The 23,125-nt window shown below is 39.3% G+C and overlaps 1 protein-coding gene across 1 annotated transcript in view; it reads left to right on the forward strand.

Annotated features, from left to right (window-relative positions):
• Window positions 1–4,822: 4,822 nt before the first annotated feature.
• The window catches only part of LOC117522413 (Y+L amino acid transporter 2-like), a 35,176-nt gene continuing 16,873 nt past the window's right edge, over window positions 4,823–23,125 (forward strand). Inside the window, exons 1-3 of the mRNA XM_034183807.1 lie at window positions 4,823–5,347; window positions 17,878–18,003; window positions 18,087–18,231. Of these exons, the coding sequence (XP_034039698.1) occupies window positions 4,828–5,347; window positions 17,878–18,003; window positions 18,087–18,231 (791 nt within the window). The 5' untranslated portion in view covers window positions 4,823–4,827. The remainder of the gene's footprint in view (window positions 5,348–17,877; window positions 18,004–18,086; window positions 18,232–23,125) is intronic.

A 23,125-nucleotide genomic window follows, 5' to 3' on the forward strand; every position in this document is an offset into this window, starting at 1 on the left:
TCAAAGTTAAACTGAGGCATGTCCTCCATATTTTGGCAGAGTTTGATTCCCAAATACTTCATTCCCTTTGGTACCCATTTGAATTTGAATCTCTCTACCATGTATGGGTGACAGACGAAAGACAAAGGCATTGCCTTGGACTTGTCCCAATTAACTGTATATCCCGATACCCTTGAGAAAGACTCTATGGTGCTCATCAGATACGGTAAGGAAGAAAGAGGTTCAGCGATGATAGCTAAAATATCATCAGTGTAGAGAAGCAACTTGTTTTCCTCTTGCCCACAAAACACACCCTTAATATTCTCATTTGCTCTAATGCTCACAGCTAAAGTTTCTATAAATATGAGGAACAAGCGGGGGCTCAGTGAGCAGCCTTGGCGGGCCCCACGTGATAATTCAAAGAAGGATGAGGTAGTACCATTGGATATTACTGCAGCCTTTGGTTCCTTATACAATAATTTCACCCAATTTATAAAACATGGCCCAAAGCCGAACTTTGACAAAGCCGAAAAGAGAAAGGCCCATTCAACTTTGTCAAAAGCCTTCTCCGCATCCAGGGAGAAGGCTGCTATAGGTAAATTTTTTGACTGGCTTAACCATATCAAGTGCAGTAATTTACGGATGTTGTCCGAAGGAGATCAAGATTTCATAAAGCCTGTCTGATTTTGATGTATGATGGTGCCTAGAACTCGTTGTAGACGTGAAGCCAGTACCTTAGTGAGAATTTTACAGTCTGTATTCAGCAAACTAATCGGCCTATAGTTTGATGGTTCTGTATTATCCTTATCCTTCTTTGGTATCAGAGATATCAATGCCTCATTAAATGTAGCAGGTATCTGTCCCCTCTCAAAGGCCTCCTTATACACTTTTTGTAACACAGGTACAAGAGTATCAGTATACATTTTATAATACTCCGCAGGGAGGCCGTCATAACCTGGCGACTTCCCCGTTTTCATTAGAGAAATTGCTTTTCTAATTTCTTCTTCAGTTATTGAGCCCTCTAGCAGGTCCACATGTTCCTGAAGCAATTTGGGTAAAGTAAGTCTGGAGAGGAAAAGTTCAGCGCTCTATTTGACTCGCAGTGCCAGAAACTGTGGATGTATATAGTTTTCTATAATAATCTTGAAATACCTTGTTTATTTCAGAGACCAATGTGGCGAAATTGCTTTCCCTTTTAATGGCAGGGATAGCGTTGGAAAAATCTTGCTTCTTAACTTGTCTTGCCAATATTTTACCAGTCTTTTCTCCCCCTTCATAGAATGTGGTTTTCAAGCGTAACAAAGAGTACGCTACTTTTTTATTGTAAATTTCATTCAATTGAAATTTCAATTCACAAATTTCACAATAGAGTGGTTCAGTATATTGTTCAGCTAGTTTAATTTCCTTTATTTTGATTTCTTTTTCCAATTCTTTAATTCTGTGCAGGCTTTCTTTTTTCTTTTTTGAGCCATGTGCTATCAGCTTCCCCCTAACGTAAGCTTTTGACGCCTCCCACACACTGTCGGTATATTTTGTACTACCTGTATTTGTTTCAAAAAGTGTTTGAGGTCCTCACCTAGCGCCGCCTTAAAACACTTGTCCTGAAATAGTGAGATGTTCATTCTCCATCTAGAGCCCCTCCTCTCCTCGACTCCCAGTTCCAGACAGAGTTCCACAGCTGCATGGTCAGTGAGTGCAATAGTTTTAATGGAGCAACTTGCTACACAATTTAGTAGGGAGTTTGAAACCAAAAACATATCCAATCTCGAAAATGACTTGTGACAATGAGAGTAAAATGTATACTCTTTTTTACATGGATTAATGAACCTCCATGCATCTGTCAAACCCATATCCTCTGTCATCATGAAAACTGCCTCTCTGCCCTTATTACTAAGCGGCACATTATAGTATTTACTTCGGTCAAGGCAGGGGTCCAAAACTTCGTTAAAATCCCCAGCTAGTATAATTTGTCCCTCCATCTCCCCCAAAATTCTATTTACATCATGGAAAAATTGGGGATCCTCCTTATTTGGTGCATAGATATTGCACAATGTCATCATTATGCCCTCTATCAATGCCTGAACACATATGACTCTTCCCTCTGTGTCCTTGAACTCTTTAACCACTTTAAAGTGAATATTTCTTCTAATTAGGATCATGACTCCATTGCGAGCACTTGAATATGAGCTATGAAATATATGACCAGCCCATCCTGTTTTAAATTTAGACTCTTCCCCTTTGTTCAAATGAGTCTCTTGTAAGAATACTATGTCTGCCTGATTTGATTTTAGATAAGCCCATACTTTACGCCTCTTTGCAGGATTTCCACTTCCATTAATATTCCAGGACATTATTTTAATGCATTTTCCAGTCATTGCTGGAATAAATATGATAATATGTAACCTGTAATCCCAGATGTATTACATACAAATCCCACCCCATAGTGTGCCACCAGTCAAAAAAAAAAAAAAAAGAGAAACCTTAACATGGAAAAGGAACATTTCTAACATTGCAATTCTGACAACAAATTGCAAATCGTTCTTGCAATTCTGACAACAAATTGCAAATCGTTCTGCACCATAGCTTCAGAACACGTGAACCAGAACCAGTCAAACCTAGATCAAAACCTTATCCGGTCTGTGAAAGGCGCCGCTCTCTTCCTCCTTGGTGACCGTGGTCTGGGTCTGCTCCTCCTCCGACATATTCATCACGGCATGTGTGTGGCTTCCGGTGCATCTAATCTGTCGCTGTCATGCTGTCATCCTCATCCTTTTCGAAAAACTTTTCCGCTGCTACCGCAGAAGTGAAGCTCATATTCCTCGCCTTCCACTTCACTCTCAGCATCGCTGGGAATACAAGTGTGTACTTCACATGGTGCTGCTGCAGTTTGCGCTTCACCACAGTGAAACTCTTCCTCCTGTCCGCCAGCTCTCTGGACATGTCCGGGAACACACACATGCTATTTTCTAAAACTTTGTGCAAAATGATTTAACAAGTCATAGACATTAAAAAAGCTACCCATTTGAATTTAGAATAATTACTCCAGGGTGCTAAGCAGCCTGGGGTAATTATTGCTGCTCTATGTAAGCCTGATCTCGTCAGATCTCAGAAGCTAAGCAGTGCGGGGCCTGGTTAGTACTTGGATGGGAGACCTCTTTGGAACACCAGCGGCTGTGTGTGTTTCTCCGGGTTACACTGGAGTTGCGTCAGGAAGGGCATCCTGCGTAAAACAGGAAGGGCATCCTGCGTAAAACTTGTGCCAAATGTCAGTGGGGATCTGGCTGTATCTGCTGTGGCGACCCCATGGACAACAACAACTCCAGGGTGCTAAAAATGGGCTTGAATCAAAGCTATTACCATTGGCTTGTTAATAAGTGTGTAATTTTTAAATTATTAATCTACAAGCTTTTAATACAAAAACAAAACCAAGATGAAAAATTACTCTGACCTGCTAGAATTACTAAGTATCTCCACACCTCAGTGTTTTCTCTGTGCTTCAGTGCCAAACGTCTGATATCAAAATCATGCCATAGCGCCTTCTGACAAGCCGACCTATGAAGAGGTCATCAGCCGAGTATTGAAACCATCATGGTGTGACTGGATGACTTATTTTTGTCAAACACCGAATTGCTTGCACTCGAGACCAAGACTCTACCGAGTCAGCCAAAGGAGAATTCCCCACTAGCCAAGCTAGCAGGAACATCTTTTCAATCCGGACTTCACCTTGCTACAGTGGTTTTGATGCTTGGTTGATGATCTCTTTATAGGTCGGCTTGTTTATGCAACTGAGTTGACTGAGTGGTGCTGTGGAACCGAGAGGTCAGGTTAACCCAACTCAGAGTTCACGTTTCATACTGGCCGAGGCTGAGCCCACTTCTTGGAAAATCCCCGTGCTTTCTTGCTTTTACAACTTTGTTTCCGTTTCAATACATTTCGTGAGTCCATGTCAAAGGTGTCGAAACAAACTAGAAGAGTACTCTGAGTGCATACCTCTGCCAAGCTGCAATGGTCCTCTGTTTACTTCTGTTATTTTCCTTTTATCACCTTTACATTGTGAGACATTTGATTGTTGTTCACCAATGATTTGAACACCCCCCACCCCCCAAAAAAAACTTCTCACTTTGACTATGCAGTTAGCTTGTATCCATATAAAGCTGCTGAATGGTATGTCAACATGCCAACAATGACAAGTACTCTGAGCCACTGGGCTGTTTAGATGTTCTTTGATTTGCAGCATATTGCATGTCTATTAGCGTGCTGACGGTACATGCTGACCCAGAATCAGTTCTGTCGTGCATCATGTTGTTACGGCGGCAAAGAAATGTGCCTGCTGAAAATAGCAAAGGATCTGAACACGAGAGTACAGCGCACATGGTGCTGGGAAAAACAGCCGTTGTTGTGTTGGGCTGCAGGAGTTGCAACGTCGAGCTTCTTGTTGCCGCCCAGACGTGCTTCAGAGAGCAGCACCTATTATCCAACACGACACACGCTACTGTCACACAAACACCTCCTGAACTTTTTGAAGATAAGGTAAGCACACTTTGATTTCTTACCTTTACCAGATTGTGTATATTCAGTTTTGGAGCCATAAAAAGTGGACAACTGAGAGAAACTGATTTTAACTTTGGTTACGTGAAGAAGCCTTTGAGGCGCAGGTTTAACTTGTAATACTGAACGTTGACTGGCGCAGGTTATGTAGCCATGTTATTAACTGACTTTGAAGGGACACTTTCGTGTTTTTTCCTGTTAGTGGTGTGAAGCCGTGCAGCGTGTCTGCCGTCAGGTACCAGTGCTGCCTGATTTCATTGTGTAATTTAATTTAATTTATTCTTTGGCACTGCAGGAACAATGGGAGAAATAAAGCAGAAGTTGGGGACCATATCACAGAAAATGTGCCCAAGATCACAAGCGCCATGTGACAGTGACTCACAGGCTCCAAGTGATGATGGGAAAGACAAAATGCAGATGAAGAGAGAAATCTCCCTCATCAACGGGATCTGCCTCATTGTCGGCAACATGATCGGCTCTGGGATTTTCATCTCATCCAAGGGGGTGCTGATGTACAGCGCTTCCTACGGCCTGTCGTTGATCATTTGGGTTCTTGGAGGGGTTTTCTCCGTGTTTGGGGCCCTGTGCTATGCTGAACTCGGCACTACCTTCGCCAAGTCTGGTGCCAGCTACACCTACATCCTGGAGTCTTTTGGTGGTTTTTTGGCTTTCATCCGCCTGTGGACGTCCATCCTCCTGATAGAACCCGCCAGCCAGGCTGTGATTTCACTCACCTTTGCCACATACGTAGTGGAGGCTTTCTACCCCACCTGCCACCCTCCATATGATGCTGTCCGCCTGATTGCAGCAGCCTGCCTCTGTGAGAAACGCTACTGTTTTTGAATTAATTTGTGACATGATTCTCTTTACTCTGTAGTTTGCGTACAAAATAAAATTATGAAATATGACATCAGCAGATCAAATTGCAAAATTTAAACAGGTGTTAAGACTAGTTGTAAATTTGTGAGATTTTTTTGAAACATTGAGATTTGTTGTTCAAAATCATGTGGACCATACACGCGCACACACACACAAAACCCCCTGATATTTACTGACCCAAACAACAATGGCACCAGTGTAAGCCACAAAACATGTTGCCTCGAGCTCACTGTGTTCTAGCAGAAAAGGTAACGCAAACGCAACCAATATATCAGTTGGCTGATATCACCCGATGTGAGCCTTTCATGAATGTACAGGAATATATACACTGAACAAAAACATAAATACTTCACTTTTGTTTTTGCACCCATTTTTCATGAGCAGAACTCAAAGATCTAAAACATTTTCTATATACAACCCCAATTCCAATGAAGTTGGGACGTTGTGTAAAATGTAAATAAAAACACAATACAATAATTTGCAAATCCTCTTCAACCTATATTAATTGAATACACCACAAAGACAAGCTATTTAATGTTCAAACTGATAAACTTTATTGTTTTTGTGCAAATATTTGCTCATTTTGAAATGGATGCCAGCAACACATTTCAAAAAAGCTGGGACAGTAGTATGTTTACCACTGTGTTACATCACCTTTCCTTCTCACAACACTCAATAAGCGTTTGGGAACTGAGGACACTAATTGTGAGTCTCATGATTGGGTATAAAAGGAGCATCACCAAAAGGCTCAGCTGTATACAAGCAAAGATGGGGCGAGGATCACCACTTTATGAACAACTGCATGAAAAAAAAGTCCAACAGTTTAAGAACAATATTTCTCAAGGTTCAATTGCAAGAAATTTAGTGATTCCATCATCTACAGTCCATAATATAATCAAAAGATTCAGAGAATCTGGAGAACATTCTACACATAAGCGTCAAGGCCAAAAACCAACATTGAATGCCCGTGACCTTCGATCCCTCAGGTGGCACTGCATTAAAAACCGACATCATTGTGTAAAGGATCTTACTGCATGGGCTCAGGAACACTTCAGAAAACAACTTACACATCTGTGATGGCACCATCAATGCTGAAAGGTGCATCCAGGTTTTGGAGCAACACATGCTGCCATCCAAGCAACGTCTTTTTCAGGGACGTCCCTGATTATTTCAGCAAGACAATGCCAAGCCACATTCTGCACGTTACAACAGCGTGGCTTTGTAGTAAAAGAGTGCGGGTACTAGACTGGCCTGCCTGCAGTCCAGACCTGTCACCCATTGAAAACGTTTGGCACATTATGAAGCACAACATATGACAACAGAGACCCTGGGCTGTTGAACAACTAAAGTCGTACACCAAGCAAGAATGGGAAAGAATTCCATGTACAAAGCTTAAACAAATAGTGTCCTCAGTTCCCAAACACTTATTGAGTGTTTTTAGAAGGAACTTTGACATTCAGAGCACTGGATAGAAATCAGAAACTCTGCTTCCACTTCATACAGCATCCTCTGTCTGTGCACAGGCTGGATATTTTGTCCAGCTAGTTCATGGGGTTCCCACAAATTCTCAGGATGTCCCACAGAACAGAGTGATCAAGTTCATTCAGCCAACACTTTATGAAAATAAACATTGGGTGCAAAGAAGACCTGCAGGGCCAGGATGCTATTGATAACTGAGTTCTTGGGCACAACATTTAGACATGCCTGTAAAATACTGGGAGAATATAGTCTGGTCAGATGAGACCAAAGTTGGACTCTTTGGATGCCATAATACGCACCATAAATGGCACTGGACATTACCCAAAACAACATAGCAACAGTGAAGTTTGGAGGTGGGAGCATCATGGTGTGGGGCTGTTTTTCAGTATCTGGCACTGGCAAACGTCTGGTAAACTTTAATTGAAGGAAGGATAAATGGAAAAAATTACAGTGATATTCTTGATTCAAAAAAAAAAAAAAAAATCTGCTGTCAACTATCAGGATGATGAAGATGGAACGAGGGTGGGCATTTCAGCAAGACAATGATCCCAAACTCAATCTCAAAATTGAGAGTTCCCAAAATGAAATTTTCAGTTGGTTTCAGAGAACGAAACTAAACTTGCTAGAATAATCCAGCCAAATCACCTGACCTGAATCCAATAGATAATCTATAGAAAGAACTAAAGATCAGAGTTCATAGAAAAGGTCCACAGAACCTTTAACATTTGCAGACTGTGTAGAAGAATGGGTTAAAATCACACCTGAGCAATGCATTTGACTAGTTTCTCTATACAGGAGACAACTTGAAGCTGTCATTACCAAAAAAGGCTTTTATACAAAGTATTAAATAAATTTCAATAAATGTGTTCATGCTTTATTCCCTGTGCCATTTAGAGAATAACCGTGTTTTACCACTTTGCCGTTAAAGCTCCTTTTTGTGACCGTAATCCAGCATTAACATCCGCAAATCAAACACAAGGGGGTTATTCCCATTCTAATCCAATTCCATTGTTTGCATGTTTTTGTTTTTGTTTTTTTCTGTAAGTTTGCGTGTTTTTAGGAATCCGCTAGCTTAGCGTAGCTACTAGCTCTTAGCTGATTTAGCATGGCGGCTTCTCCTGTCTCTCCCGCACTTTTCTGCTCTGGGTGTGAAATGTTTAGTTATTCCTCGGCCTCCTTTAGCAGTAATGGTACTTGTAATAAGTGTAGCTTATTCGTAGCTTTGGAGGCCAGGCTGGGCGAATTGGAGACTCGGCTCCGCACCGTGGAAAATTCTACAGCTAGCCAGGCCCCTGTAGTCGGTGCGGACCAAGGTAGCTTAGCCGCCGTTAGTTACCCCCTGGCAGATCCCGAGCAGCCGGGAAAGCAGGCTGACTGGGTGCCTGTGAGGAGGAAGCGTAGCCCTAAACAGAAGCCCCGTGTACACCGCCAACCCGTTCACATTTCTAACCGTTTTTCCCCACTCGACGACACACCCGCCGAGGATCAAACTCTGGTTATTGGCGACTCTGTTTTGCAAAATGTGAAGTTAGCAACACCAGCATACTCAATTGTCTTCCGGGGGCCAGAGCAGGCGACATTGAAGGAAATTTGAAACTGCTGGCTAAGGCTAAGCATAAATTTGGTAAGATTGTAATTCACGTCGGCAGTAATGACACCCGGTTACGCCAATCGGAGGTCACTAAAATTAACATTAAATCGGTGTGTAACTTTGCAAAAACAATGTCGGACTCTGTAGTTTTCTCTGGGCCCCTCCCCAATCAGACCGGGAGTGACATGTTTAGCCGCATGTTCTCCTTGAATTGCTGGCTGTCTGAGTGGTGTCCAAAAAATGAGGTGGGCTTCATAGATAATTGGCAAAGCTTCTGGGGAAAACCTGGTCTTGTTAGGAGAGACGGCATCCATCCCACTTTGGATGGAGCAGCTCTCATTTCTAGAAATCTGGCCAATTTTCTTAAATCCTCCAAACCGTGACTATCCAGGGTTGGGACCAGGAAGCAGAGTTGTAGTCTTACACACCTCTCTGCAGCTTCTCTCCCCCTGCCATCCCCTCATTACCCCATCCCCGTAGAGACGGTGCCTGCATAAAAATTCAAAAAGAAAAAATAATATAGCACCTTCAACTGCACCACAGACTAAAACAGTTAAATGTGGTCTATTAAACATTAGGTCTCTCTCTTCTAAGTCCCTGTTGGTAAATGATATAATAATTGATCAACATATTGATTTATTCTGCCTTACAGAAACCTGGTTACAGCAGGATGAATATGTTAGTTTAAATGAGTCAACACCCCCGAGTCACACTAACTGTCAGAATGCTCGTAGCATGGGCCGGGGCGGAGGATTAGCAGCAATCTTCCATTCCAGCTTATTAATTAATCAAAAACCCAGACAGAGCTTTAATTCATTTGAAAGCTTGACTCTTAGTCTTGTCCATCCAAATTGGAAGTCCCAAAAGCCAGTTTTATTTGTTATTATCTATCGTCCACCTGGTCGTTACTGTGAGTTTCTCTGTGAATTTTCAGACCTTTTGTCTGACTTAGTGCTTAGCTCAGATAAGATAATTATAGTGGGCGATTTTAACATCCACACAGATGCTGAGAATGACAGCCTCAACACTGCATTTAATCTATTATTAGACTCTATTGGCTTTGCTCAAAAAGTAAATGAGTCCACCCACCACTTTAATCATATCTTAGATCTTGTTCTGACTTATGGTATGGAAATAGAAGACTTAACAGTATTCCCTGAAAACTCCCTTCTGTCTGATCATTTCTTAATAATATTTACATTTACTCTGATGGACTACCCAGCAGTGGGGAATAAGTTTCATTACACTAGAAGTCTTTCAGAAAGCGCTGTAACTAGGTTTAAGGATATGATTCCTTCTTTATGTTCTCTAATGCCATATACCAACACAGTGCAGAGTAGCTACCTAAACTCTGTAAGTGAGATAGAGTATCTCGTCAATAGTTTTACATCCTCATTGAAGACAACTTTGGATGCTGTAGCTCCTCTAAAAAAGAGAGCTTTAAATCAGAAGTGCCTGACTCCGTGGTATAACTCACAAACTCGTAGCTTAAAGCAGATAACCCGTAAGTTGGAGAGGAAATGGCGTCTCACTAATTTAGAAGATCTTCACTTAGCCTGGAAAAAGAGTCTGTTGCTCTATAAAAAAAAGCCCTCCGTAAAGCTAGGACATCTTTCTACTCATCACTAATTGAAGAAAATAAGAACAACCCCAGGTTTCTTTTCAGCACTGTAGCCAGGCTGACAAAGAGTCAGAGCTCTATTGAGCTGAGTATTCCATTAACTTTAACTAGTAATGACTTCATGACTTTCTTTGCTAACAAAATTTTAACTATTAGAGAAAAAATTACTCATAACCATCCCAAAGACGTATCGTTATCTTTGGCTGCTTTCAGTGATGCCGGTATTTGGTTAGACTCTTTCTCTCCGATTGTTCTGTCTGAGTTATTTTCATTAGTTACTTCATCCAAACCATCAACATGTTTATTAGACCCCATTCCTACCAGGCTGCTCAAGGAAGCCCTACCATTATTTAATGCTTCGATCTTAAATATGATCAATCTATCTTTATTAGTTGGCTATGTACCACAGGCTTTTAAGGTGGCAGTAATTAAACCATTACTTAAAAAGCCATCACTTGACCCAGCTATCTTAGCTAATTATAGGCCAATCTCCAACCTTCCTTTTCTCTCAAAAATTCTTGAAAGGGTAGTTGTAAAACAGCTAACTGATCATCTGCAGAGGAATGGTCTATTTGAAGAGTTTCAGTCAGGTTTTAGAATTCATCATAGTACAGAAACAGCATTAGTGAAGGTTACAAATGATCTTCTTATGGCCTCGGACAGTGGACTCATCTCTGTGCTTGTTCTGTTAGACCTCAGTGCTGCTTTTGATACTGTTGACCATAAAATTTTATTACAGAGATTAGAGCATGCCATAGGTATTAAAGGCACTGCGCTGCGGTGGTTTGAATCATATTTGTCTAATAGATTACAATTTGTTCATGTAAATGGGGAATCATCTTCACAGACTAAAGTTAATTATGGAGTTCCACAAGGTTCTGTGCTAGGACCAATTTTATTCACTTTATACATGCTTCCCTTAGGCAGTATTATTAGACGGTATTGCTTAAATTTTCATTGTTACGCAGATGATACCCAGCTTTATCTATCCATGAAGCCAGAGGACACACACCAATTAGCTAAACTGCAGGATTGTCTTACAGACATAAAGACATGGATGACCTCTAATTTCCTGCTCTTAAACTCAGATAAAACTGAAGTTATTGTACTTGGCCCCACAAATCTTAGAAACATGGTGTCTAACCAGATCCTTACTCTGGATGGCATTACCCTGACCTCTAGTAATACTGTGAGAAATCTTGGAGTCATTTTTGATCAGGATATGTCATTCAAAGCGCATATTAAACAAATATGTAGGACTGCTTTTTTGCATTTACGCAATATTAGCCCAGTGAACAGGAGGTCAGCTCTGTGGAAAAACAGGTTGCTGATTTCCTCCTATCTAAAGGTATAGAAATGGATTTAAATAACATTGAAGCGTGCCACCCTCTGCCCCGGAGAAATGACGGTGATAAACGAACCGTCATCATGAGATTCATCAACAGAAAACACAAAACAGCACTGTTAAAACAAGGAAGAAAACTGAAAGGGACAAACGTATTCATCAATGAACATCTCACCAAACGGAATGCCGACATCGCCAGGAAAGCACGCTTCTTGAAGAAACAGGGAAAAATCCAGCACACATGGACTTCAAACTGTAAAATATTCATCAAACTGAACGGATCACCAGAACAAGCAAAAATCATGGCAATAAGGAACATCGAGGAGCTGGACAAATATGAACAATAGTGTTTCTTAAAGCGAGGATCTGGACAGATATGACCAATAAGGTATGAGGACACAAACACATCACAACACCATGACACAGACCAGAGGAACCTATTCATCTACTACCTATTCATCTACATCTGGAGACAAGAAGGATATAACTCAAAGGATTGCTGATCATGGAAAAGTAGAACTGAGAACATTTAAATACACAGACCACAATGTACTGGACTTGGAGCACGATATAGACCCGGACAATAATTTCTTCTCAAATATCAATGACAGTTGTTGCTATTATACAGATGAACAGTTTAATCGGATCATTAAAACGGATAACAAATTATCAATAATCCATTTCAACAGCAGAAGTCTATATGCAAACTTTAACAACATTAAAGAATATTTAAGTCAGTTTAAAAAAATATTTAACATAATTGCTATATCAGAAACATGGATCAATGAAGATAAAGGAATGGATTTTGAACTGGATGGATATGAATTTAATTGTGTAAACAGAAAAAATAAGAGTGGAGGAGGAGTGGCTGTGTATGTGGATAAGAACATGGATTATAAAATAGTAGACAATATGACAACTGTGATTGATAACTTATTAGAATGTATAACTATTGAAATATGTGAAGAAAAAAGCAAAAATGTATTAGTCAGCTGTATATATAGAGCACCAGGATCTAGTATTGAAACATTCACTGACTGTATGGGAAAAATGTTCTCAAAAACTAATCAAAAAACTGTGTTCATTTGTGGTGACTTAAATATTGATCTGCTCAATCCAAATAAGCATAAAATAACAGATGAATTTATCAGTATAATGTACAGTATGAGTTTATATCCAAAAATCACCAGGCCAAGCAGAATTACATCCCATAGTGCCACCTTAATTGATAATATATTCAGCAATGATATTGAGAATAACACTGTGAGTGGATTATTAATCAATGACATTAGTGATCATCTACCAGTTTTCATCGTTTATAATAGAAACCATCGGCGGAATCAGCCAGAGGAGAAAATAAAATACAGGCGAGTGCGGACAGAGGAAAACATGAACACACTAAAGAAGGATTTACAGGAGCAAAACTGGGAAAAGGTATACAGTGAAAGTGATGTTGATAGTGCATATGAAACTTTTTTACAAATATTTACATCATTATATGATAAAAATTGTCCAATTAAACAAGACTACAGAAAACAAAAAATCCAAGCTCGACCATGGATGACGAAAGGGTTACGAAATGCATGTAATAAGAAAAATACACTGTATAGAGAATTCATAAAACTAAAGACTAAAGAGGCAGAAAATAGATATAAGAAATACAAAAATAGATTAACTAATATTATACGGGTATGTAGGAAGGAATATTATAGTAACATATTATATAATAACAAAAACAATATTAAAGGAATATGGGATATATTAAATAGCATTATCAAAAATGGTAATAAAAAACAGAGTTACCCTCAGTATTTCATTGATAATAATGTCAAGAAGGAAAATAAGGATGAGGTAGTCAACGGTTTTAATAATTTTTTTGTAAATATTGGACCAAGCTTGGCAGAAAAAATTCCCGATTCCCAACCTGAGGATTGGGATAATAATCTCATAGAAAGAAATCCCTGTTCAATGTTCCTCACAGCAGTGGATGGAAATGAAATTATAGACATTGTGAATAATTGTAAATATAAAACATCTACCGATTTAAATGAAATTGATATGGTGGTGGTAAAACAGGTCATTGAATGGATTGTAGAACCATTAACATACATCTGTAACTTATCATTTCAAACCGGTAAATTTCCCAATCAAATGAAAATAGCTAAGGTTGTGCCGCTGTATAAGACTGGGGATAGACACCACTTCACAAATTATAGACCTGTTTCTTTGCTTCCACAATTTTCCAAATTATTAGAAAAGTTATTCAATAATAGATTAGACAAATTCATAAATAAACATAAATTACTTACTGATAGTCAATATGGATTCAGAGCACATAGTTCAACATCACTTGCATTAATAGAATCAGTTGAGGAGATTACAAACGCCATAGACCACAAATTACATTCAGTTGGAATATTTATAGACCTTAAAAAGGCTTTTGATACAATTAATCATGACATATTAATCAATAAACTTGAACAGTATGGGATTAGGGGGTTGGTGTTGCACTGGGTGAGAAGCTACTTAAGTAACAGAAAACAGTTTGTGAAGTTGGGGGAATATACATCATAATGCTTGGACAATGCTTGTGGCGTCCCACAGGGGTCAGTATTGGGTCCAAAACTGTTTCTAATTTATATAAATGATATTGTCAATGTTTCCAAAATATTAAAATTAGTATTATTTGCAGATGACACAAGCATTTTTTGTTCAGGGGGGGATTTGCAGGAGTTACTGAGGAGGATCAGTATAGAAATGGGAAAATTGAAAATATGGTTTGACAGAAATAAATTATCATTAAACTTAAGTAAAACAAAATACATGTTATTTGGCTATTGTAATACAGACATACAGGTTCAGTTACAAGTCGAGGGGGTAGATATTGAAAGGGTACATGAAAATAAGTTTCTGGGGGTGATAATAGATGATAAGATAAACTAGAAGACTCATATAAAACATATACAAAGTAAACTGTCAAGAAGCATTTCAGTTCTAAACAAAGCGAAACATATTCTGGACCACAACTCACTCCGCATTCTTTACTGCTCACTGGTTTTACCATATTTACAGTACTGTGCAGAGGTATGGGGTAATACTTATAAAGGTACAACACAATCACTATCAGTAATGCAGAAAAGAGCTATAAGAATTATTCATAATACTGGCTATAGAGATCATACAAATCCACTATTTTTACAATCCAAATTCTTAAAATTCACAGACTTGGTTCATTTTCAAACAGTACAAATTGTGTATAAAGCAATAAACAATTTACTTCCAGCAAATATTAAAAATATGTTTTTTAACAGATCAGGGGATTACAGTCTGAGGGGGAAATTTAATTTAAAGCATCAGTGGGCACGAACAACATTAAAAGGTTTCTGTATTTCTGTCTGTGGGGTGAGGATGTGGAACAGATTGGGAGTGGGGCTCAAGTAATGTCCAAGCATGAACCAGTTCAAACAGCGGTACAAAAATATGTTTTTTTCTGGGTATAGGGAGGAGGAAGGGTAATGAGGGTTAGGGTGTTTTTGTTGTTTGCTTCGGCTTGTAAATATATAGTATTTTGTATGTAAGTAGGTATGTGTAGGTGTATATTTATGTTTGTGTATATATATGTGTATATATGTATATGTGTATATATGTGTATGTTGATGTGTATATGTATGTGTGTGTATATATATGTATATATATATATATTGATATCGGTTTAGGTGTGTAGGAATTTATGTGTATATGTGGCAAAGGGTATTACTGGTTGTGGGGAAGAAGGGGTAGGGATAAATAAGCTGATGCTTCACCCTACCCCTTTTCGGACATGTTGGGTACACAGTAGGAACTTTTTTGTTGTTGTCTTTACTGATCTTGTAATTGTTGTTGTATCAAATGTTCGAAATAAACAGTTTTCATTCATTCATTCAATATCTCTAAAATCAGAAAGGTCTTGTCTCAGAGTGATGCTGAAAAACTAATTCATGCATTTATTTCCTCTAGGCTGGACTATTGTAATTCATTATTATCAGGTTGTCCTAAAAGTTCCCTAAAAAGCCTTCAGTTAATTCAAAATGCTGCAGCTAGAGTACTGACGGGGACTAGAAGGAGAGAGCATATCTCACCCATATTGGCCTCTCTTCATTGGCTTCCTGTTAATTCTAGAATAGAATTTAAAATTCTTCTTCTTACTTATAAGGTTTTGAATAATCAGGTCCCATCTTATCTTAGGGACCTCGTAGTACCATATCACCCCAATAGAGCGCTTCGCTCTCAGACTGCAGGCTTACTTGTAGTTCCTAGGGTTTGTAAGAGTAGAATGGGAGGCAGAGCCTTCAGCTTTCAGGCTCCTCTCCTGTGGAACCAGCTCCCAATTCAGATCAGGGAGACAGACACCCTCTCTACTTTTAAGATTAGGCTTAAAACTTTCCTTTTTGCTAAAGCTTATAGTTAGGGCTGGATCAGGTGACCCTGAACCATCCCTTAGTTATGCTGCTATAGACGTAGACTGCTGGGGGGGTTCCCATGATGCACTGTTTCTTTCTCTTTTTGCTCTGTATGCACCACTCTGCATTTAATCATTAGTGATCGATCTCTGCTCCCCTCCACAGCATGTCTTTTTCCTGGTTCTCTCCCTCAGCCCCAACCAGTCCCAGCAGAAGACTGCCCCTCCCTGAGCCTGGTTCTGCTGGAGGTTTCTTCCTGTTAAAAGGGAGTTTTTCCTTCCCACTGTAGCCAAGTGCTTGCTCACAGGGGGTCGTTTTGACCGTTGGGGTTTTACATAATTATTGTATGGCCTTGCCTTGCAATATAAAGCGCCTTGGGGCAACTGTTTGTTGTGATTTGGCGCTATATAAAAAATTGATTGAATTGAATTGAATTAAGTAATTCGGTCAGTGAAGCTTACCGTAGAAAGAGTGTCTTCATGCCAAACTGGAATTTCTGTGAGCAGACCCACAGATTTCTCCATCTCGTCAACTGCATTGAGTGATTCTGTATCAGAATCCTCATCAATACTTTTGTATGATAGATTAAATTCACCCATTTCGGCATTGTCCTCACTGTACTAGTTTCTCTCGCTCTCACCTGACAGTGCCATTAGTTACTGACATCTGCGTAGCAACGCAGTTAGGTTGTGGAGTAATACATCAAATGTGAAACGGTCGAATTATTTGCCACCGTCAACATGATATTTTATGGTCTGAAATCTCACACAATTACTCAGTCAGATTTGCGGAACAAATGTAATTGGATTAGAATCCATTTTATTACACTTAACATCATTTCTGTACTTATTTGTTTTGGTTTCTTTGCATGTGCGGATTACGTGGGTTGTTATCAACATTTGGTGAAAATGTCATGATGGTAAGACCTTTAGAAATATATTTACTGAGGAAAGTGGTGACATGTTGAATACATAATTTTACACGCTGTATATAAGCATTATTTGAGCAAAACACAAACCTACTAAATGTTTTACAGTAAAAGATTGGTTCTACTTAGTCATCCTGCAATGTTGTAGCAACGTTGCAGGGAATCTACAAACTTCCATTGTGGCAGCGTCATTTACTGACATCATCATTACTAAAAATTCCTGTTGTGAAGATGTTGTTACTATGTACAATTGTTTGCTGGAATGTTGTTCTTTGAAAATGGCAGTGGTGCGACAGCTAACATAAAAGTTAGCTTTGATAACCGCTAGTCCGTTAACTGAAAAGGTAACTGCGATGATAGTAAAGCAAAACACCATTTAGCTTTGGCTTTTTTCCCCCCCTCTCTCTCTCTTTTGATGTACCACCCTGAAAAACAGATGTAAAGAGCTGAAATTTTAATATCTTGAAGCATAAACATGGAGGTTTAAAAATGGTTTAGCAAGCTAAAAACAGATGATGAACATGCTGTACATGATCAAATACAGCTTATTCACAGTAAAATTAAACAAAAAAGAAATATTAAGCAAAAAGATGCGAAATAATCTAATTACTTAATCTGCTCTGGCTTGACCCCCTTCACAGCCTGTTGTCTTCACACGATGTGTCAACATTGTACAACAGGAATAAACATATGATTTTAGGGTTTACAAATGTTTTTAAACTTTATTGGGAAAAAAATGTTCACTGACTTAAGGTTAGCAGAAAGAAATTTAGTGAAAACTAATTGGTCAGTTTCTTTTCAAAGTTATCAGGAAAACTAATCTGCTAACAATAGTGTTAGTTTTGCTAATTAGCAGTTTGCTGATTAGCTGAACTGCTCCCACTAGTGGAAAATGGAGGGATTGTGAATAAAATAGACACTGATGGTTAGTTGTGCAGTATTTTTTAAGAGACATTGCAGGTCTTGGTGTCTAAACACAAACCTCCTGTTTACTTGAATTTGTCAGCTGCACAGCAGGATGTTGGATCGCTGCCTTCTGTTGTCATCTCTTTCCTCTGCTTGGTGCAGGCATGTTAACCTTCATTAACTGTTCTTACGTGAAGTGGGGAACTCTGATCCAGGACATCTTTACCTACGCCAAGGTCATGGCGCTCGTCGTCATCATGGCTGTAGGAATCCTGAAAATATGTAGTGGTGAGCAAAAACTAAGCCTACACTGAGAAGGCGTCGGAGGAAACAAGACTGTGCACTTCAAATGTCATCTTGTTTTTGCGCAGGACAAACACAGAACTTGGAGAATGTCTTTGAGGGCTCAACCACAGATCCAGCAGCCATAACACTGGCCCTCTACTCAGCTCTCTTCTCCTACTCGGGATGGGACACGCTCAACTTTGTCACTGAAGAAATTCAGAATCCAGGGAGGTATGAGACACACACACACACACACACACACCCTTTTGTTTTTTAAAGAAAGTTGGTTAAGCGCCCACCCGAAATTAAATTAAATTACAAGGAACACATTTAATGACTGCAAAACTGACAAAAATGGACACAACCAAGCAAGTTATTTGTGATTGATTTTATATTTGTGACCTTTTATTGTATACAAATAATGGTTGGTTCGCCTCACTGAATGGTACGTTCCATCTTGTACCTCATGAAATATTTGTACCATTGAAAGAATGGAAAGACATTTATTTTTTTATAACGGCTAAAATACAACCCCATGTTGTGTGTTGGGGGGGTGTGGCTGGACATGGTGTTCTGTTCTTTTCTTTGCTCTCCAGGTGGTATGAAAACTGATTTGTCTGTGGAGAAGGTGCTTGCTGAAGAGTCCTTCACCCTCATCAACGTTATGTGCAGCACCTGTGGATGGTGCTCACATGCAACCTTAAGGACTTTCAGCTGAAGCAGATAATTAGATGGCGTTCTGCATTTAAGCCATGTGTGATTCAAGCAGAATTGCCGGGAACTCGACCTTGTGGTGTTCGTTTGTGAGACGCTGAGGACCGCGCCTGGGTTTGACATCGTGCCTGTGAAGGAAGAAGGGTGAGGGACACATGCTGTCAGCACACATCAGAGGTGAATAATTGTTTGACTAATTGTTGATAGTAACTTGGTATTTTGTTACGCAGTATATTTGAATTGTGATGAGAATTGTGCAGCTCGCTTCTCACTGCCGTGGCGTGCGGACAACTGATCCTCCACCTGTTGTGAGAAGCTGCTCATTTACATAAAGCTTAAATACAGACCTGAATGTGTTGCTGATAGTGTGTGCCTTTTGAAGGATATTGCTTGTAACTGCTGACTTACCTCACCTCTTCTATCCTTCGCAGAGAGTCGGTTTGTCGTGTCCACCTGGGGGGTGTTTGGCGGTAAAAGTGAGTCCAGAAGCGCCGGGCCTCGATCCTTTTGGGCGCTGGAGAGCGTGCCAGCCTTCACTCCACCAGACTGATGCTGTTTTAGTTTGTACACGTTGTTATGCACCAAAGGGTGGAAGAAATAAATTGTTTTGTTATTGGAACCGCTTTCTGGTTATTTTAGCGCTGGGTTCCGTCAGACGCAGGTCCGCTCCTCAACCCGCGTCGACACATAACACCCCAATTCCAATGAAGTTGGGACATTGTGAATAATGTAAATACAAACAGAATACAATGATTTGCAAATCCTCTTCAACCTATATTCAATTGAATACACCACAAAGACAAGATATTTCATGTTCAAACTGATAAACTTTATTGTTTTTGTGCAAATATTTGCTCATTTTGAAATGGATGCCTTCAACACGTCTCAAAAAAGCTGGGACAGTGGTATGTTTACCACTGTGTTACATCACCTTTCCTTCTAACAACACTCAGTAAGCATTTGGGAACCGAGGACACTAATTGTTGAAGCTTTGTAGGTGGAATTTTTTCCCATTCTTGCTTGATGTACGACTTCAGTTGTTCAAAAGTCCGGGGTCTCCGTTGTTGTATTTTGCGCTTCATAATGCACCACATATTTTCAGTGGGCGACAGTCTGGACTGCAGGCAGGCCAGTCTAGTACCCACACTCTTTTACTAGGAAGCCACGCTGTTGTAACACGTGCAGAATGTGGCTTGGCATTGTCTTTCTGAAATAAGCAGGGACGTCCCTGAAAAAGACATTGCTTGGATGGCAGCATGTGTTGCTGCAAAACCTGGATGTTGCTTTCAGAATTGTTGGTGCCATCACAGATGTGTAAGTTGCCCATACCATGGGCACTAACACACCCCCATAACATCACAGATGCTGGCTTTTGAACTTTGCGCTGGTAACAATCTGGATGTTTTTTCTTTTCCTCTTTTTTGTCCGGAGGACATGACATCCATGATTTCCAAAAACAATTTGAAATGTGGACTAATCAGACCACAGCACACTTTTACACTTTGAGTTTGTCCATTTCAAATGAGCTCAGGCCCAGAGAAGGCGGTGGCATTTCTGGATGTTGTTGATGTTTGGCTTTCACTTTGCATGGTAGAGTTTTAACTTGCACTTGTAGATGTAGCGACGAACTGTGTTAACTGACAATGTTTCTGAGCCCACATGGTAAGATCTTTTACATAATGATGTCGGTTTTTAATGCAGTGCCGACTGAGGGATCGAAGGTCACGGGCATTCAATGTTGGTTTTCAGCCATGCCACTTACATGTAGAAAGTTCCCCAGATTCTCTGAATCTTCTGATTATATTATAGACTGTAGATGATGGAATCCCTAAATTCCTTGCAATTGAATGTTGAGAAACATTGTTCTTAAACTGTTGGACTATTTTTTTCATGCAGTTGTTCACAAAGTAGTGATCCTCACCCCATCTTTGCTTGTGAATGGCTGAGCCTTTTGGGGATGCTCCTTTTATACCCAATCATGACACTCACGTGTTTCCAATTAGGTGTTCTTTGAGCATGCATCAACTTTCCCAGGCTTCTGTTGCCCCGTCCCAACTTTTTTGAAATGTGTTGCAGGCATCCATTTCAAAATGAGCAAATATTTGCACAAAAACAACAAAGTTTACCAGTTTGAACATTTAATATCTTGTCTTTGTGCTGTATTCAATTGAATATAGGTTGAAGAGGATTTGCAAATCATTGTATTCTGTTTTTATTTACATTTTACACAACGTCCCAACTTCATTGGAATTGGGGTTGTAGATCTTTGTCATTTAATATTTTATTAATTTATAAACAACAGAAAAGGGACTTACATTTTAGTGTTTGTCACTGGTGCTTTGACGTCAACAGCCCAACATGAACTTTAAATAGGAGTCCACAATTGTTCTCAAAAAACAATTCTGACGATGTAGTCCCTGATGCTGTGCACTGACGTCGTGTACAGACTGCCATCTGCTTTCCTGACTCCAACGAAAAATCGTGTCAGAAATTTGTCCAGCTTTTCATCCTCTTCATCCTAACAGCTCTTCATGCCTCCAGACATTTTACGGTGTAGTGGATTTGTTTTTTGTGTTAGAGGAATTAGCACCATCAAATCATCGTCTGGCAGCAAAACAAACTCTGCATGTTTAGCTAAACGCCACCCGTGCAATGGTACAAAACGTATGGAATCAAATTTGCATGCTAAATGCAATGCAACACAAATGGGACGGATAATCCATGTCACGTGACATACAAAGCACCAATCAAATGACAAGGATCCACTCAGCCGTTATATATTACTTCCTGTTTTTTGAAGACTAAGAATTGTGTCAGATTGTGAATGTGTTAAAACAATCTGAACCAAGTTGAAACCAACAGCTGGTAAGTTAAAAACAAACCCCTCATTATGCAGTTTTGTTATTTTCATGATTACTGTAACATTGTACAAAGATGCCCTGTGCTTTGGCCTTTTTCTCTTTTATTTTTCCCCTCAAAAACACAAGCATGTATCCCATCCATTTTAGACCAAAATGTATCTCTATTTTTATTTATTTATTTATTTTTGATCATGCAGATGGAGAATTGTTGGATTTTGAAGTTGCTTAACTGATGTTTACCTTTTGCTGATGTTTAACTTGAACAGCTATTGACAGATTAAAAATTATTTTGTACAATTGTACAATGTAACCCCTTTAGTTAATTTTGTAACATTCCTACAAAAGCTACTTCATGAGGAAAAATAGCTTTGTAATATTGTAATATTATTATTACTGCACTCCGTATTGTGTGTGTGTGTGTGTGTGTGTGTGTGTGTTTCCGCATTTGGTAATACATGCAAAGGAGTGTAACTAGCCAATAATTTTTACCTATATTTTTTCAGATATGCTTCTTGAAAAAAAGAGAACATTTGAACAATAGATAACATTTTCACAGAATATCTCATAATTGCCATATCCACTAGTTGTGTAAATGGGATTAAGTCTGCTATCTCTCTGATTTCCCTGCTGCTATTATTATTATTGATATTATTATTAATTTTATTCTTTACTGTTACACACTCTGCAGCAGATTTGGGAAAAGGTGCAGAGTCTAGACTGACCTATTTATTGGTGCAATATGAGTGCCGTACGTTTTGCACAAACCTGAAGCAGTCCTGCGATGCGGCTGCCTATTATTATAACAAATCATGTTTGTCTGTCTGTGTACAAAATAACTCTAAAACAGATGTGCAGACTTTCACCAGATAGCGCCTTGGGGCAACTGTTTGTTGTGATTTGGCGCTATATAAAAAAATTGATTGATTGATTGATTGATATGTTGGGAATGTTTCTTAGGTGAGTGTCTCCAAATGATTAACTTTTGAAACAGACCATTGAAAAGTCAAAGTTGTGAAAAATACAGCTCTGAAAAAAAAACATTTTCTAGGATATTTCAGCCTCTGAAAAGGCTACAAAGGTGAATCTAGGCTTAACACCAGAGAGCAAATCATTTGTCATTCACGTCCTGAATATCTGCACCAGATACAGCTGGATCTTACTGTCCAAACTGTCCAAACACAAATCTCCTGTTTACCCAAACATGTCAGTTGAGTAGCAGGATGTCTGACTTATTGGTCTGACTATGTGTCCCCCAGTGTTTTAAACAGGCCCTTATTCACCCTCTTAAAAAAACAAAGCCTAATGCTTATCCTTCTCTTCCTCAGAATTATAGACCAATTAAAAAATTTCCTTTACTCTATAATCTTTTTAGAAAAAGTGGTGGCCAAACAGCTTAACAACGTTGTGTCTGAACATGATATTCTCGATAAATTTCAATCTGGGTTCTATCACTGGAATTCTACCAAAACGGCTCTTCTCAGAGTTTTAAATGATGTTTTAATGCACAGAGATACAGGTGAATATTCTATGAATATTCTATATTCTATAAT

This window comes from Thalassophryne amazonica, chromosome 12 (assembly GCF_902500255.1).
Source record: "Thalassophryne amazonica chromosome 12, fThaAma1.1, whole genome shotgun sequence".
In the NCBI taxonomy this organism is placed as follows: Eukaryota; Metazoa; Chordata; class Actinopteri; order Batrachoidiformes; family Batrachoididae; genus Thalassophryne; species Thalassophryne amazonica.